At 48.0% G+C, this 17,478-nt stretch overlaps 1 protein-coding gene across 6 annotated transcripts in view; it reads left to right on the forward strand.

Moving 5' to 3' along the window:
• The window catches only part of Numa1 (nuclear mitotic apparatus protein 1), a 68,551-nt gene extending 51,079 nt beyond the window's left edge, over window positions 1-17,472 (forward strand). For 3 of the 6 annotated variants that reach the window (XM_051192415.1, XM_051192414.1, XM_051192416.1), the window contains exons 14-26: window positions 35-3,382; window positions 3,958-3,999; window positions 10,582-10,650; window positions 12,370-12,489; window positions 12,582-12,800; window positions 12,908-13,062; window positions 14,033-14,279; window positions 15,109-15,337; window positions 15,861-15,997; window positions 16,293-16,469; window positions 16,650-16,769; window positions 16,862-17,059; window positions 17,338-17,472. In XM_051192415.1, the coding sequence (XP_051048372.1) occupies window positions 35-3,382; window positions 3,958-3,999; window positions 10,582-10,650; window positions 12,370-12,489; window positions 12,582-12,800; window positions 12,908-13,062; window positions 14,033-14,279; window positions 15,109-15,337; window positions 15,861-15,997; window positions 16,293-16,469; window positions 16,650-16,769; window positions 16,862-17,059; window positions 17,338-17,349 (5,073 nt within the window). In that variant the 3' untranslated portion in view covers window positions 17,350-17,472. Of the gene's footprint in view, window positions 1-34; window positions 3,383-3,957; window positions 4,000-10,581; window positions 10,651-12,369; window positions 12,490-12,581; window positions 12,801-12,907; window positions 13,063-14,032; window positions 14,280-15,108; window positions 15,338-15,860; window positions 15,998-16,292; window positions 16,470-16,649; window positions 16,770-16,847; window positions 17,073-17,337 lie in introns of those variants that run through there. The other 3 variants (XR_007835014.1, XM_051192417.1, XM_051192418.1) reach the window with 3 other exon arrangements.
• Window positions 17,473-17,478: the final 6 nt, after the last annotated feature.

Consider the following 17,478-nt stretch of genomic DNA (forward strand, 5'->3'; position numbering starts at 1 on the left):
CCCTTGATCCCCATTTGTCTTTTTATCCCAACAGCTGGAAACCCTGAAGCAAGATGCAGCCAAACTTGCAGCAGACAATACTCAGCTCCAAGCCCGCATAGAGACACTGGAGTGTCAACGGGGCCAACAGGAAGCCCAGCTGCTTGCTGAGCGGGGCCACTTTGAAGAAGAAAAGCAGCAGTTGGCCAGCTTGATTGCTGACCTGCAGAGCTCCATCTCAAACCTCAGCCAAGCCAAGGAGGAGTTAGAGCAGGCCTCCCAGGTTCAGGGGGCTCAGCTTTCTGCCCAGGTGGCCTCTCTGAAGGCGCTCAATACCACCCTGCAGCAGCAACAGGATCAAGAACTTGCCAGTTTGAAAGAACAGGCCAAAAAGGAACAGGCTCAGATGGTACAGTCCTTGCAAGAACAAGAAGAGGCTGCCCAGGGCCTCCGCCAGCAGGTGGAGCAGCTGAGCAGCAGCCTGAAGCTGAAGGAGCAGCAATTGGAAGAGGCAGCCAAGGAGCAAGAGGCAGCCAGGCAGGATCACGCTCAGCAACTGGCCATTGTTGCTGAGGCTCGAGAGGCCTCTCTAAGGGAACGGGATACTGCTCGCCAGCAGCTGGAAACATTGGAGAAGGAGAAGGCTGCGAAGCTAGAGAGTCTGCAGCAGCAACTTGAGGCTGCTAATGAAGCTAGGGATAGTGTACAGACCTCAGTCACACAGGTCCAGCGGGAAAAGGCAGAGTTGAGCCAGAAGATAGGAGAACTCCATGCCTGTATTGAAGCTGCCCACCAGGAACTGCGTCAGGCCCAAGCTCATGTGACAGAGCTAGAGGCCCAGCTAAAGGCTGAGCAGCAAAAAGTAGCTGAGAGAGAAGAAGTGATCCAGGAGAAGGCCCAGCTCCAGAAGCAGCTCCAGGCCCTTGAGGAGACTTTGAAGATTACCAAAGAGAGCCTTGAAGAGGAGAAGCGCAGGACTGCAGATGCCCTGGAAGAGCAGCAGCGCTTTGTCACTGAGATGAAGGCAGAGTCCCAAAGCCTGATGGAGCAGCGTGAGCAGGAACAGAAGGCGTTAGAACAAGAGAAGGCTGGGAGAAAGGGGCTGGAGGCCAGGTTACAGCAGCTTGAAGAGACTCATCAGGCTAAGACTGAAGCATTGCAGCATGAGCTGGCAGAGGCTACAGCCTCCCAGCACAGAGCTAAGAGTGAGAGTGAGCAGCTCATCAGGGAGGTTGAGAGCTGGCAGAAGCGGTTTGAAGCTAGACAGCAGGAGGAGGCAAGATATGGTGCCATGTTCCAGGAACAGCTGATGGCTTTGAAGGGGGACCGTGAGAAGGCTGGCCAAGAGGCACAGGAGGAGGCAGTAGAGGTCCACAGTGAGGGCCAGAAAGGCCAGCAGCACAGTCAGCTAGCCCAGCTTCATGCCACCCTAGCCAAAGCCCTCCAGCAGGTTCAGGAAAAAGAAGTCAGGGCCCAGAGGCTGGCAGATGATCTCTCAACTCTGCAGGGGAAGATGGCTTCTGCCAACAAGGTGGCAGCCTGCCTGAAGACCTTGGTGCTAAAGGCAGGTGAGCAGCAGGAAATGACCTCACTTGAGCTGCACAAAGAGCCCAACTGGCTGGAAGAAGAGCAGCGACAGTCATTCTCCAGCACACAAGCAGCACTAAAGGCTATGGAGCGAGAAGCTGAGCAAGTGGGCAGTGAACTGGAGAGGCTAAGGGTAGCACTGTTAGAGAGCCATGGCCAGCAGCAAGAGGAACGTGGGCAGCAGGAGAGGGAGCTAGCACGGCTGACCCAGGAGCGGAGCCAGGTCCAAGCTGACCTGGCTCAGGAGAAGGCAGCCAAGGCAGAGCTTGAGATGCGGCTTCAGAACGCCCTCAACGAGCAGCGTGTGGAGTTTGCTGCCCTGCAAGAAGCACTGGCCCATGCCATGACGGAAAAGGAAGGCAAAGACCAGGAGCTTGCCAAACTTCGTGGGCAAGAGGCAGCTCAAAGAACAGAGCTGAAGGAGCTTCAGCAGACTTTGGAACAGCTGAAAACACAGTTAGTCGAGAGAGAAAAAGAGCAGCACCTTGTAGGGAAAAGTGGTGGAGAAGACACTTCTGGCCCAGAAGCCCCGTTGGAGACAGTTAGAAAGACAGAGGCGCCAGGCCCTGAACTGGAGGCACTTCGGGCACAGGTCAGCAAGCTGGAGCAGCAGTGCCAGCAGCAGCAGCAACAGGTTACAGACCTGACACACAGCCTGGAGTCTGAGCGTGCTTCCCGGGCTGAGCGGGACAAAGCCCTAGAGACCCTACAGGGCCAGTTAGAGGACAAGGCTCAGGAACTAGGGCACAGTCAAGCTGCCTCAGCTTTAGCTCAGAGAGAATTGACAGCCCTCCGTGCCAAAGCCCAGGACCATAGCAAAGCTGAGGAAGAGTGGAAGGCCCAGGTGGCCCGTGGCCAGCAGGAGGCTGAGAGAAAAAGTAGTCTTATCAGCAGCTTGGAAGAGGAGGTATCCATCCTGAACCGCCAAGTCCTAGAGAAGGAAGGGGAGAGCAAGGAGTTGAAGCGCCTGGTTGTAGCTGAATCAGAGAAAAGCCAGAAGCTGGAAGAGAGGCTGCGTCTGCTTCAGGTAGAAACAGCCAGCACTAATGCCAGGGCAGCAGAGCGCAGCTCAGCTCTACGAGAGGAGGCACAGAGCCTCCAGGAGGAGGTAGAGAAACAGCGTGTAATTTCGGAGAACTTGCGGCAAGAGCTGGCCTCACAGGCAGAGCGAGCTGAGGAACTGGGCCAGGAATTGAAGGCCTGGCAGGAGAAGTTCTTCCAAAAGGAGCAAGCACTCTCTGCTCTGCAGCTGGAGCATACCAGCACACAGGCCCTGGTAAGCGAGCTGCTGCCTGCCAAGCACCTTTGTCAGCAGCTGCAGGCTGAGCAGGCAGCTGCAGAGAAGCGCCACCGGGAAGAGATAGAGCAGAGCAAGCAGGCAGCTGGTGGGCTTCGGGCAGAGCTAATGCGGGCACAGCGGGAGCTTGGGGAGCTAGGGCCTTTGCGGCAGAAGGTGGCTGAGCAGGAGCGAGCAGCCCAGCAGCTGCGGGCAGAGAAGGCCAGCTATGCAGAACAGCTGAGCATGCTGAAGAAGGCTCATGGGCTGTTGGCAGAGGAGAACCGGGGTCTGGGAGAGCGGGCCAACCTTGGCCGGCAGTTTCTGGAAGTAGAGCTAGATCAAGCCCGGGAGAAGTATGTCCAGGAGTTGGCAGCTGTGCGTACTGATGCTGAGACCCATCTGGCTGAAATGCGGCAAGAAGCACAGAGTACTACCCGGGAACTGGAGGTTATGACTGCCAAGTATGAAGGTGCCAAGGAGAAGGTCCTAGAGGAAAGGCAAAGGTTCCAAGAAGAGAGGCAGAAACTCACCGCCCAGGTAAGATGTCCATCCTATGACCTCTACAGTCTGTAGCCCTCCCCTCACTCTCTAACCTGTCTGTGTACTGCAGTAGCCTGCCTGCCTTCATTCACACTGAGTAGCATAAAAAGAAAGTGACTAATAGACTTTAAAGTTTGTCCTAAAGAGAATGTGAATGATAGCCTGTAGTGGTGCATGCCTGTAATCTCAGCATTTGGGAGACTAAGTGAGGAGGATAGTGAATTAGAGGCCACCTTGAGTTACATAGTCAAACTCTGTCAGGTTGAAGCAGGAAAACTGGCTTTTTGTTTGGTGTTTTAAAACAAGGCTTAATGTAACTCGGGCTAGCCTTGAATTCCCTGTTAAAGATCACCTTGAACTCTTGATCTTCCTGCCTTCACTACCCAAGTGTTGTGAAAACAGGCATACTATATCCTGTTATCTGGCTCCAACTGGCTTTTTCTTCTGTCTCTCTCCCCTCCCTCCCCTCCCTGTCTCCCCCTCCATATAGTCTCTGGGAGAAGTATCATACCATTGAGGTCAGTGTGGCAGTGGCCCCTCTCACTGTCTCCATTGCTTCTCCCTATGCACAGGTGGAGCAACTAGAGGTATCTCAAAGAGAGCAAACTAAGCAGGTAATGCCTGGGGTTCTCCATAAATGCTGGCTGCTTAAGCGGTGACCAGTCTCGGTGCATGACCCCGGCTGCAGCTTGCTCCTCCAGCTCCTGTTGTGAACTGTTTGTGAAAGGGGCAGGGTCAAGCCATGGAATCCAGGCCCAGGCTGCCCAGGAGTACAGTATTACAGGCCCTCTCTTGGGCCTCGTCCTACCCATCCCAGGTCGGCCTCTTCCCTTCGGCATTTTCTTTCACCTGTCAGAGACCAGGGTTAGCTTCATCTTTTGCAGACCTGCAGTGGTGACAAAGCCAATCCTTGAGACTCCAAAACCTCCAGACTCCTGTTTTGAGTTAGGGGGATACTAATCTAAGAGGAAGAACAGATTATTTATATGGCCTTGTTTAGATCCAAGGTATGAAGGTGATAAAAGAGGCAGCCCTTGGAGGATAGGAAACATTATAACAATACTCTCCCAGAATTCTGATGCCTTATCCTAGAGCCTCACTCACATAGAGTTTTCTGGAACAGGAAACTAAGATTGAGAGAAGGAAGTAGAAGGTGTCTTCCCCTGGTGGGTCATGTGGGCTGCCCTCTTTCCTCGCTCTCAGGCATCTGTGTCCTCCCTAGTTTGTAGGCTACAGAGCTGATGCTTAGTGGGGACACCCCCTCTACTCCCCTTCCCAGTCACTGTGGACATCTAAGGAAATGGAAAACAAGCAGTTTGCAATGGAGCCTTTGCCTCTTCCTCTGCTGCCTGTTCGTGCCTAAGCTTCCATCATGCCCTGAGGAAGCAAGGGTGCTTGTGGCTGTTACGATCCCTCTCTGTTTCCTTACTGCCTTTGCTCTTCCTCCTTGTGATAGTTGGGGGAGGGGCTTGGGTATGTGTGCTGCCCCTGGTCTTCCAGCATTCTGTTCTCCTAATGCTAACCACAGTGACCATGCTGCTAGCATCTTTCTAACAGCCCTTGGAGACTGGAAAGCAGTCTGGGAGCTTTGTTTTGGCAATTTTTGGGAAGGAGGGAGGAATGAATGTAAAGAATGTTCTTTGACAGTGTTTGTTAGAATACCAGGGCAAACACACACACTCTCACTCTTAGTCTTCTCTCCAACCCCATAGGTGCTCTGTTCTTGCTCCCAACCTATTTAGGTTAGGCTTGGGAAATAGCATGCCATGGGGATGTTGAGAGATAGTGGCTCTGAAGAGTCAGCCATTGATTTTGGTGGATGGATGGTAGAGATGGAATGAGTTTGGGTAGGTGGCTCTGGCAACATCTATTTGGGACCACCTCAGGCTCCGACAACCTTTGGGCAGCAGGCTGTTACCTATATAGAAGTTGGAAGAAAGGACTTGAGGATAGTGGTCTGGGTTAGTCTAGACTTCCAGTGTTTTTAGTCAAGGATCTGTAAGAGGAACATAACTGATAAAATGAATCTAAGTATGTATTAAAAGGAGATAAAGAGTGACTTACAGCCTGTGGTCTAGCTAGTTCAACAGTGTTGTTTCCTGATGGATGGGCAGTTGTTTAGTCCATGAGGCTGGATGTTTCAGCTGGTTGTTGGACCATATTGGAGTCCCAAAGAAATAAGTTCTGGGGATGGAGAGATGGTTCAGTGGTTGGGAGTACTGACTGCTTTTCCAGAGGACAGAGGTTCAAGTCCCAGCAACTAAGTGGCAGCTCACAACTGTTTATAACTTCTGTTCCTGGGATTCTGACACCCTCAACTGATATACATGCAGGCAGAACACCAATGTATATAAAACACAAATAAAAAAAAAATTTTTTTTTTAAAGTAGGTCTGTTACCAACAGCAGCAGGATAGCTAAACTTGCCAGCAAGATTGAGGGGCAAGCAGGCAAAGAGCAACAGCTTCATCCTTTGTTCTTTTATGTGGGCTCCTACCAGAAGGTGTGACCCAGATTTGGGGTAGGTCTTCCCACCGCTGATGCTTCAATCAAGGAAAACCCTTCATAGCTGCTTGGGTTTTATTTAATTGCAGATGTGGACAGGTTGGACACCAATATTACCCATTACATACAAGTCCACTTCTTGTCAGCTTGATCCATGAGCATATCACCGTATGCCCTACTTAATTTCTAAATGAAAAAAATGTTATAATTGTGCCTCATAGACTATAATTATCCCATGTACAACTGCAACCATGCTTTAGAATAGATGACAATGTCCCTTGAGGGACATTCTTTTAGTGTTTCACAACTTAAATATAATCACTGATACTAGCTCATTTGATGTTTCATCCCATGATAAACTGAGGAAAAGAAAAGGCATCTGTTTAAAATATGTTTTTTTAATATACACACAGACACACTTTTGTTTTTGCTATGTGGTTGCTGGGAATTGAACCTGGGTCCTTTGGAAGAGTGGTCTCTTAGCTACTGGGCATCTCTCCAGCCTAGATGCACACAAACATATTTTTAATAAGCTATGAAAGAAACACTCCTATAAGTTATAATCCTTGTTTCTGCAACTGGTCTCATGGCCTTAGCATTTCTCAACTGTAGGTTCTGACTCCTAGAAAGGGGGGGGGGCAGGGTGGAACTACCCTTTCCCAGCACAGGGGTCACATTTCGGATAGCTTGCTTATAAGATATTTACATTACAACGTATAACAGTAGCAAAATTATCGTTATGAAGTAGTAATGAAAATAATTTTAGGGTTGGAGGTACCCACAACATGAGGAACTGTATGGAAGGGTTCCATTATGAGAAAGGTTGAGAATCACTGACTTAGCTGGTTTTCATATAGTGTGAGTTGATTGAAAACATATACCACCTTCTGCAGAGCCCTGCTCCAGCTCTCTAGGCACTGTAACTGGGGCTTCAAAGGGCCATTCCATTATTCTATCAGGCTAGATGTTTCAGGATGATGGGGAATATGATAAAACCAGTGGATTCCATGAAACACCCACTGTCACACTTTTTCTCTGGCGGCAAAGTGAAGTTTCTTGGTTAGAAGCAATACTGTGATAGAGGATAAGGCTTTCTGTAAGTCTGTGATGGTAGTTTTGACAGAAGCATTATGTGTAGGAAAGGCAAATCTACAACAGATGGAAGTCTGTGTTGTTGAGACCAAGTGTAACCTCCCATCTCTGCACTGTGGCCACTTTGTTCATGGACCCATCAAGCAATGACAGGGGTGGCTGGGGGAAAGAGGCTGACTGCCCATAGAGTGGGTCATCCTATCTACTTGATCAGTGAACTCTTCCTCAGCTGAAGCTACCCTTTGATTAGCATTTACATAGGACACAAGTATCTTCATGTCCTTTGCCCATTTGGAGAGATCTATCCACATATTTCTTCCCCAGATGTCTTTCTCAGTAGTTTTTCTCTTGCTCTTTCCAAGTCCCTGACCATCCAGCCAATTAATTGGCTACAGTCCATGAATCTGAACAATTGCATATTTGACCTTTTCCTTCTAAACAAAATGTATGACCATATCTACTACCCAAGTTCTGCCATTGTGAACATTTCCTTTTACCCGCTGTCTTTCAGGGTTGTCCGAGAAAAGAGTTGTAGTGTTTCAGATCCATCTCTAGGTGCTGCCTCGAAAATGTGCAGGCCCCAGTCTTTTCCTCCTAGTCAGCTGATCATAGGACACACTTCATGATGCTATAGGTGCACACTATAGGAGCAGAAGGCAGTGTAATGGGAGTAAAAACCATAGGCATCGGGCAAATTCTTTATCTATCTTGCTTGTGCTTTTGGGACCTGTTTAGGTCCGATCACATGTATACCACTTCCATTTGATAATGGGTTGCTGCTGTGCACATCCCACTTTATGACTTGGTGGTTGAGATAATAATAACCCAACTCACGATGGGCAACTCAAGTTGCATGGTAACTTGGTGACTCATTGTCTGATGTTCAGTTTCCACTAGGGCCCAATAGCAGGCCAAGAGCTGTCTCTCAAAAGGGAGAATGCTTGTTTGCAGATAATGGTAGAACCGTGCTCAAAAACCTAAAGGTGAATCCAAATCCTCAGTGATGCACCTATGTATTCAAACAGCTGCTGGAACTTTGAGTACTATTGATTCTGCTGGCTCATATGGTCCAAGTGATAAAGCAGCCTGCACAGCAGCCTTGACCTGTTGAAGAGCTTTCTCATGTTCCAGGCCCCTCTCAAAGCTAGCACCTTTCCTAGTCACCTGGTATTTGATCAGAAGTAACACACATAAGTGAGGAATGTGATGTCTCCAGAATTCAGATAGACTCATTAAATATTTTTGTTTCTGTCTTGATGGTGGAAGGTGCTGGGTGCAATAACTTATCCTACACCCTAGAAGGAAAATCTTTATGCCCCACCACTGGACTCAAAACATTTGTAGAAGGCACTTGAAATTTGGTTGGATTTATTTCCCATCCTCTGACGCCCCTATGTGTCTAATTAGCATAATTTCAGAAGAGTGGACCATGATGTTTATAGAGGAGACAGATGGTCAAGATGCCTTCTATCTAACTAAGTTATGACGCAGGACTGGAGAGATAATATATCCTTAAGGCATAACTATAAGGTGTACTGCTGGCCTTGCCAACTGACAGAAAATTGCTTCTTGTGGTCCTTAATGGACAGGCATTCTCCATGATCCCTGTTTTCTGCACTCACCACATTAGGAGAGTTAAAGGGAGATGTGGTGGGGCCCATCATCCCAGCATTGTTAAGTCCTTGATGGGGCCACTAATTTCTGCAGTCCCTCCAGGGAAGTGAAACTGTTTTTGGTTCACTATTTTCCCTGGTAGAGGCAGCTCTAATGGCTTCCATTTGACCTTCCCAGCCATAATAACCTCACTCTACAGGTTAGGGAATCACTTCTTAAGCATATTTATCCCAATTATACATTCTGGAGCTGGAAAAACAACCACAGAATGAGTTCAGGGATACACTGGACCCACTATGAGACGTACTTGAGTCCAAACTCCATTAACCACCTGACTGCCATAAACCACTACTTTAACTGGAGGGCCACAATGTTTCTTGGAATCTCCTGGAATCAGCATTAATTCAGTACCAGTAACCAATAAAACTCAGGAACTCTAATTGGTTTCCTTTCCCCCAGTGTATAGTTACCATTGTAAAAGGCAATAGGTTCCCCTGGGGAAGGACTGGAGAAAGGCTAATAGTAAAACATTCATATATTTTGTCAAGGTTCTTCCTCCAGAGGATCTAACTATCCCTTCATTCAAGAGGTTCTGTGTCTGCAAACAGGCTCAAGTAATGGTTCACATGCCAAGAATCTTGCTACAACCCAGTTTGGCCTTTCTTTGGAGATTTTTCTGCTTATGCAGACCAAACAAAAAATGTAGGTTCTTTATCTATGTCATGCCTGGAAACACCATGACTGAATAGCCAATACCAAAGTTTCATACAAGACATACCACCATAAAAATAATTTTGCCTGTGCTGCCTTTTAGGACAACTATGATCTCCTTGCCTTTGTCAATTCAGTGCTATCGCCTGGCTCTTCCTAATCCTGGGTCTAATTAAACCCATGGCAGTTAATTCATCCAACTCAGCAGGAGGATCTCCAACTCTAAGGTCTAGCACAAGTAAAAGAGAGAGGACAAATCTCTTCGAATGTGCTGGTGCTCCCTCACTATTTTCCATCCCAGGATTAGTGAAGGGCATGTCTTCTGGGCCTCCCTATTGAGGGCTAGGTTTACAGTGTACCCACTCAAGCATTGCAGTTTTCCTGAGCATCACTAATCCAAGGGAGATCAGGCATCTCAAGTTCCATTTAAGTAGGCCATCTTTTGACCCCCCCCCTTTATTAAACTTCAAGTTTTCATATTAAACCAGAATCTACACTCCATGGGCCCATATCAATAAACTCAGCTTGATTTAGTTTTATGTTCCTTCCATCATTATCCTACACCCTTAAAATCTATCCCCACGCAAATTTCCCAGACATATTTGAAAGAATTAGCAGTCAGTCATTTGTTTTTTAGTGGTATCGTGCACCACCTCCTCATGTGCTACACATTCTATTGCCCGTAGGAGCCTGCTTAGCCTTATATTGTCTTGCCTGGCAAGTCACTGCTGATTTGTCATACAGTGAATAATTAAATCCCATAGGCAAAGGCAGAGAGTATAATATTGCAGGAGGTTTAGGGTCTTCTTCAGGTGAGACAAACACTTCAGAATCTGAGTGTTCAAACTCCTTAGCCTCAGTATGGTCATTCCATACATCTCCATCCCATATTACAGGATCCCATTCTTTGACTAATAAATGCTCTTAATTTAACTGTAACACCTTCTGTGCCTGAGACTTGGATTTTGGTTTTAATTCTTCCAGGGCACACCTAGAAACCATTAGACTAGTTATGCATATCTGGAGCCAGAATGAGTGCAAGCAAGCAAAGTGCAAAAGCTTCCTTATGTGGCTTTTTATGTGGGCTGCCACGAGAAGGTGTGGTCCAGGTTTAGGGTGGGTTTTCCCACCTTAGATGATAGATCTCGAAAACCCCTTATAGTTGTAACCAGTTGTGCTTGGGTTCTAGTTGATTGCAGATGTGGAATACTAAGATAGGCCTTTACACCCAGGGAATTCAGTTTTCTTGTCTGTTCTCTCTCTCCTACTCCTCAGGTGGAAGAACTGAGTAAGAAGTTGACAGATTATGATCAAGCCAGCAAGGTGCAGCAACAGAAGCTCAAGGTGGGACAGATGCATGACAGGCCTCAGAACAAGGGGGTGGAGGAGCATCTTTTCTAAACTCTTGGGCTATGGTAATATGGGGCCAATGCAGAAGCACCCTGGGAGCCCAGGAAGCCATCCTGATCTCAGAAAACTTACCTTTGCTTTCTGGGAACTCTCACAGAAAGGTCTTATCTCTCCATTATGAACACCTGTGCTTTTCAATTAGATTAAGAGAAAAAAAAAAAAAAATTCATCTTTGGGTTACCTGGTAAAGCCTTGCTTTAAAAAACGAAACAAGGCATATATCTATCTCAGTGGTGGAATACCTACTTGGTGTACATAAAGCCCTAGCATTCAGTTTCCAGCACCTCAAAGAGGAATTTTTTTTTTTTCTTTTTCTTTTTGGCCTTTCCCTTACTTTAGCCAGTTAAATATTAAGTGTGTGGCTAATAACTACAAAATAGAATAGAACAAATTCCACCATTTCAGAAAGTTCTGTGGAACAGCACCATTCTTAGTAGTTAGTAGTTTGGGTTCAAGGACTGAATGTGTCAACAATACTCATTCTGTTTTTTGTTTTGTTTCTCAAGATAGGGTTTCTCTGTGTAATCTTGGCTGTCTTGAAACTCACTCTGTAGACCAGGCTGGCCTCAAATTCTCAGAGATCCACCTGCCTCTGCCTCCTGAGTGAACAGTATTCATTCTTACAATGCATTTCCTTTTTTCTTTCTTTTAAAATTTTTTTTTTTTTTTTTTTTGGAATTTGGGGAAGACAGTGTCTTATTGTGCAGCCCATAGTACTGGGATTCTTAAGTGTTTGCCATAATGACCAGTGAAATTAATACTTTAGTACTTTTAATTATGTTACCTTCTTTGTTCCAATGTTTCCTTTTCGTAGCTTTAAGCTTCCCATCCCTTAGTTATAAGGGCAAAGGATTGGGCACCACTGCCACTGGGACTTGTGTAGCATATGGTGGGTCACAGGTGGAAGAGCTCTGGGTTTCATTTTTCCTGCTTAGCTTCTCGTGTTCATGTTCTGTCATGAACAATAAGCAGGTTTACCATGTTCCTTTTAAGGGGTTGTTATGAGCTACCAGATGTAAGAGAGGTATTGGTGGGAATATGCCTACCCCAGTACCTGCAGCAAATGAAGCTGATGTTGCAGGGAACAGAATCAGCTGCCAGCCTGCTCTTGGAGTTGTGGTCCCCAAATGAGGCAGTGCTGGCACCATAGGCTTTGGACTTAGATGGACCAAGTTCAGATCTTACTGTGTTATACTCAGTGTGACCTTGGTCAGTTTGCCTAAATCTCTGAACTCTTCTCTCTAAAACAAAGATAAAAGTTCTCAGAGTGGTTTGAAGAAGTGAGGTCCTGTCATTGAGCGGCACATGCAGTTGTCTCCCACTGTGCTCAATACCAGGATGTTCTTTGAAGATCCCTTGGGATCTTCCCTTTGGGAGAAAATGTACATGTACAGGGGGTGAGACAAGACGCCTGGTGCCTGGCCTCATAGGTGGCAGGCAGAACTGGGAGGAGCATTAGAGCACTAGTGTCCACAGGAAGGAGAGTGTAATTATTCTGTAGGTTGTGGTTGTGGGGAGTGTGTGTGTTGGGCTGAGGGATCCTAAGTGTTCTGAGAGAATATATTGGAAGGACTCTGGACTCTGAAGTAGCTGTGGAGACTGAGTGGATTTGGGTGGAGTAACCAGAGCTGCCTTTTTTGATTGACTTCTTAGGCTTTTCAGGCTCAGGGAGGTGAGAGCCAGCAGGAGGTCCAGCGCCTCCAGGCCCAGCTGAATGAGCTACAGGCCCAGCTAAGCCAGAAGGAGCAGGCAGCTGAGCATTACAAGCTACAGGTGAGGAGCCTCCACGAATTGGCCTAGTATGTCCTTCCTCCTGACCACTAGACTCTGTCACACCTACCTACCCACGCTGTCTGTCCACACAGATGGAGAAAGCCAAGACCCATTATGATGCCAAGAAGCAGCAGAACCAAGAGCTGCAGGATCAACTTCGAGACTTGGAGCAGCTGCAGAAGGAGAACAAGGAGCTTCGGGCTGAAGCTGAACGTCTAGGACGTGAGCTGCAGCAGGCAGGGCTAAAGACTAAGGAGGCTGAACAGGCCTGTCGCCACCTTAGTGCCCAGGTGCGGAGCCTGGAGGCACAGGTAGGCATCTACTTTAAACAGAGGCATCTGACCCTGTACTGTTGGAATCCAGACCCTCCTCTCCAAGGCCAACCCTACTCTTTGCTTCTCTTTATTTTCCTCCCCAGGTTGCCCATGCAGATCAGCAGCTTCGAGACTTGGGCAAATTCCAGGTGGCAACTGATGCCTTAAAGAGCCGTGAGCCTCAGAAACCCCAGCTGGACTTAAGTATTGACAGCCTGGATCTGAGCTTGGAGGAGGGAACCCCATGCAGTGTTGCTAGGTCAGGAGACATGCCTGCCTCTCTACCCTGTGCCTGTTTACTGAATGCATGCTGTTCTAGTCCTGGCTCTGGTATGACAACAGATGGCTGCTTCACGCACAGGAGAAGTGAAAAAGAAGTGCACCAGTTAGGAAAGCCTTGGAGAAAGCTATCTTTATGAGCTGTGGTAGATTCCCTAGGTGTGTGCAGGGGTGGAGGAGCAGCCTGTAATGAGGCCAAGCAGACCTGAGAGCCCAGAGCCTAAGTGGATTTGAGGACTGCAAGGTTGAGTTTGTGTCTTAGACTTTCCTGATAGTATGGAAGTCAAAGTTCGAAGTACAGTTACTGTACTAATTATGGGAGTACTTAGAACAGTTACATCTTTATTTCCCGCCTGCAATCATCTTTAGGCAGGCTATACTTGTTCTGTCTCCTTAAACAGATAGAACTGGGGTTTAGAGGGGCAGTCACTGGCCTAAGCTTCTAGTGATGGAGCTAGGTTTGAACCTGGCAGCATGACTTGTCCTTGCTTGTCACCACTCTACATCTCCCAGTCCAAGTCTTGGTGAGATGAACTCAGGTTGACCAGGGAAGGGAGTGTACATGGTGTTCGGCTTCTTACACTGTTGACTGTGATTGAGTGTGGTAGAAGACTTCTAATTACACCCACATTCATGGCCCAGGACCTGTGAAGGTGTCCCTGTTTACTAAACTAGGAAGGACAGGAAGAGAGGTTTAGAATGGGCAGTGTTAATTGTGGCATCTTGGGGAGGTCTGGGCTTATGGCTGCCTGGCTTAGGCTAAAGCAGCCAAGAGTGGACTAAGAAGGCCCCAACCAAGGCCTCTTTTTAGTGTCTCTGAAATATCAGTGTGCTTTACCAAATTTACCTGTAGTTAAGTGTAAGAAACAGTCACTTTGGGATAAGGGAATAGACGTAATGCTTTGTAGCCTAGGAACTGCATCTCAGCAGACTGCTTTTTCTACATACAGCAAGCTGCCTTGTACCCAGCCAGATGGCACCAGTGTCCCTGGAGAGCCAGCTTCACCCATCTCCCAGCGCCTGCCACACAAAGTAGAATCCCTGGAAAGTCTCTATTTCACCCCCATTCCTGCTCGGGGTCAGGCCCCCTTGGAGAGCAGCCTGGACTCCTTGGGGGATGTCTTCCCTGACTCTGGCCGTAAGACTCGCTCTGCTCGCCGGCGTACCACACAAATCATCAATATTACCATGACCAAGGTTAGGCTACTGGGCATGGGGCTGCAAGATGTTAACATCAGTTCCTATCCAGGGGTGCATCAGTCAGGAACACACCGGGATGACCAACAAACCTGTGAGGTAGAGAATCTCTCTTCTAGAGAAGGGCGAGGAAGACAGAGCAGAATTTAGGAAATAGCAGCTAATCCTGAGCCTTTAGCTCCCCCATGCATTGAGAATGTAGCCTGGCCTGGTCCTCTAGGCACTTTTTGTTTTTGGTCTAGAAGGGGCTGGAAAGTAGATTGATGTGGCTTTATGCTTTCTACTATTGAGAACTGGGGGAGAATGTAGATGTTCAGACCCCAGGAAGATTGGGTTCAGGACAGCAGAAGTTATGGGCTGAGACCAACTGGTTAGCTCAGGGAATAGGGGTCTGGCTCTTAGCCTTCCTAGCTGTGTGACTAGGGGTTACTCACCTTCTTAACTTTGAAATAGGCTTATAATACTGCCTTCAAAGCATTGTGGGTAGAAGAGTCTTGATAACATTTTTTTGTTTGTTTGTTTGTTTGTTTTTTTTTTGAGATAGGGTTTCTCAGTAGCTATGGAGCCTGTCCTAGAGTTTGCTCTGTAGACCAGGCTGGCTTTGAATTCAGAGATCTGCCTGCCTTTACCTCCCAAGCGCTAGGTTTAAAGGCATGTGCCACCACCATCCTGCTAACCTCAGCGTCTTGCAAGACCTTCCATACTGTGTGGCCTGTGTATACACCTTTTAAAACAGGGTGGAAGCATTACATGTAAAATCATACATGAGAGCTTTGGGGCAGAGGAAGGTGGTGCTTTATAGTGTTACTGCAATGATTCATTCTTCCAGAAATTAGATGTGGAAGAACCAGACAGCGCCAACTCATCCTTCTATAGCACGCAGTCTGCCCCTGCTTCCCAAGCCAATTTGAGAGCCACCTCCTCTACCCAGTCTCTGGCCCGCTTGGGCTCTCCAGATGATGGCAACTCCGCTCTACTTAGCCTGCCTGGCTACCGGCCTACCACTCGAAGCTCTGCTCGTCGCTCCCAGGCCAGGATGTCCAGTGGTGCCCCCCAAGGTGAGAGACTTCAGAATTTACCACAGTCCCAAACTAGACTGGAAGTGGATCTTTGCATAGGGGGCAGGCCTCTTTGCTGCCTTCGTGTACCATTACTGTTGCCCATCACTTGTTCCTGCCATCTCAGGACCTTCCCTATTCTAAGACTGCAAAGGACCATCTGGACCAGGGATGCTCACCAATTGCTTCAGATTCCCAGAGTGATAGTTATGGGAGTCCTTCAAGCTACTTTCTGAGAGTGGGCTTAGGGGAAGTTAGGCTGCCCAGAAATTTCTTGGAAGTTTCCCTTTAGGCTCTAGGGACCCTCAGTTTCTCTTGGTGTGGGGCACCAAGCCTTGTTAGTATAAGATCCTACTACCTTTGTGTATGAACTCTTCTGATGTCATGAGACAAGTAATTTGGATGGGTATGCCACTTTAAAAATGTTCTGCATCAACACAGAACAGGACTGTGTTCATCTTGAAATCCCTCAAGAAGGTAGGAGGACTACAGCCATGCTTGCCCTAACTTCTGTCCTCTATAGGAAGGAACAGCTTCTATATGGGTACTTGCCAGGATGAGCCTGAGCAGCTGGACGATTGGAACCGCATTGCTGAGTTGCAGCAGCGCAACCGAGTGTGTCCTCCACACTTGAAGACCTGCTATCCTCTTGAGTCCAGGGTGAGATATGAGGTCACTTCAAGGCCTCTCACACTGACTGAAATGGCTAACCTGAGTATATGTGCTGGGTCTTTGGCCTACTGAAAAGGTTACTCTCATGCTTCCGCATGGAATAGTTGGCAGGTGTCACTCAAGGAGTGAAGTCATATTTGAGATTACTAGCTATCTCAAGGTATAGGTAGATAACAGGAAGGAAGGTTATTTTCAGGATCCAGCTCTTAGGTATCATGTGACAGCCCTAGTTCCTGTTCTGTACAGCTAGGGCCCACTGATTGCTTCCTCTTGTTCCACATAGCCTTCCCTGAATCTGGCAACCATCACTGATGAGGAGATGAAAACCGGAGACCCCCAGGAAACTTTACGCCGAGCCAGCATGCAGCCAACCCAAATCGCTGAGGGTGCGGGCATCACTACCAGGCAGCAGCGCAAACGGGTCTCCTCGGAGACCCACCAGGGTCCTGGCACTCCTGAGGTAGGTGACGTTCACATCTGTGTTTTGTTCTCTTTAACACTGTATCTAGGTGTGAACTAGCCTCCCATGTCTTAAGTAGTGAGTTAGAGGGAACTCTTTCTTTCCATGGGTCTGTTGGAAAGGGCCTCTGTCAAGAGATGGGGAATGCATGCCATATTGCAATTGTCCTCTGCCTCACAGTCCAAGAAGGCTACCAGCTGCTTTCCACGCCCCATGACTCCCAGGGACCGGCATGAAGGACGGAAGCAGAGCAGCACTGCTGTAGCCCAGAAGAAAGCAGCTCCAGTTGTTCTGAAACAGGTTAGGCTGGGACTGAAGGGGAGGAAGGAAGGCCCAGTGAAGCCTTGCTGGCAGAGCCCCTAAGTAGCATGTTGACAGACCTTCCCCTACAGGCGGACCGGCGACAGTCAATGGCCTTCAGCATCCTTAACACACCTAAGAAGCTGGGAAATAGTCTTCTAAGGCGAGGAGTTTCAAAGAAGACCCCAGCAAAGGTCTCACCCAATACTCACAGTGGTACCCGCCGTTCTCCACGCATTGCCACCACCACAGCTGCCGCTGCCACTGCTACCCCTCGGGCCAAGGGCAAGGTAATTCAGTAAAAGGAAGACCACCCCCTAGACTATTCTCTAGGACAGCATCCAAGGCAGGGCCAAGCTAGACCAGTGAAGAGGGCTGGGGTGCATCCTTTGTTCTGGATAGCCATTCGTAATTGAGGACCTCATATTTCTTAGGCATGATTGGTAACTTAAAGATAGGTGTTTGTGGGACACAAAGGGAGGGGTTCTAGCTAGGGGTTTCTGAGCTAGCTAATAGAGGTTGGCAACAAAAGAATTAATCTGGTCAAATGACTGACTTTCTTTTTCAGGCAAAGCATTAAAGAGAGTCAACACCAGTGCGTGTGTGTGGCCCTACCTGTGTCCTCAGCACTGACCTTGTCCTTTTCCTTCTACTGTCCTTCTCAGTGCCTTCTCTGAGCTCCCAGGCCAATGGTGGCCAGCCCCCCCCC

Source organism: Phodopus roborovskii, unplaced genomic scaffold, assembly GCF_943737965.1.
Source record: "Phodopus roborovskii unplaced genomic scaffold, PHOROB, whole genome shotgun sequence".
NCBI lineage: Eukaryota > Metazoa > Chordata > Mammalia > Rodentia > Cricetidae > Phodopus > Phodopus roborovskii.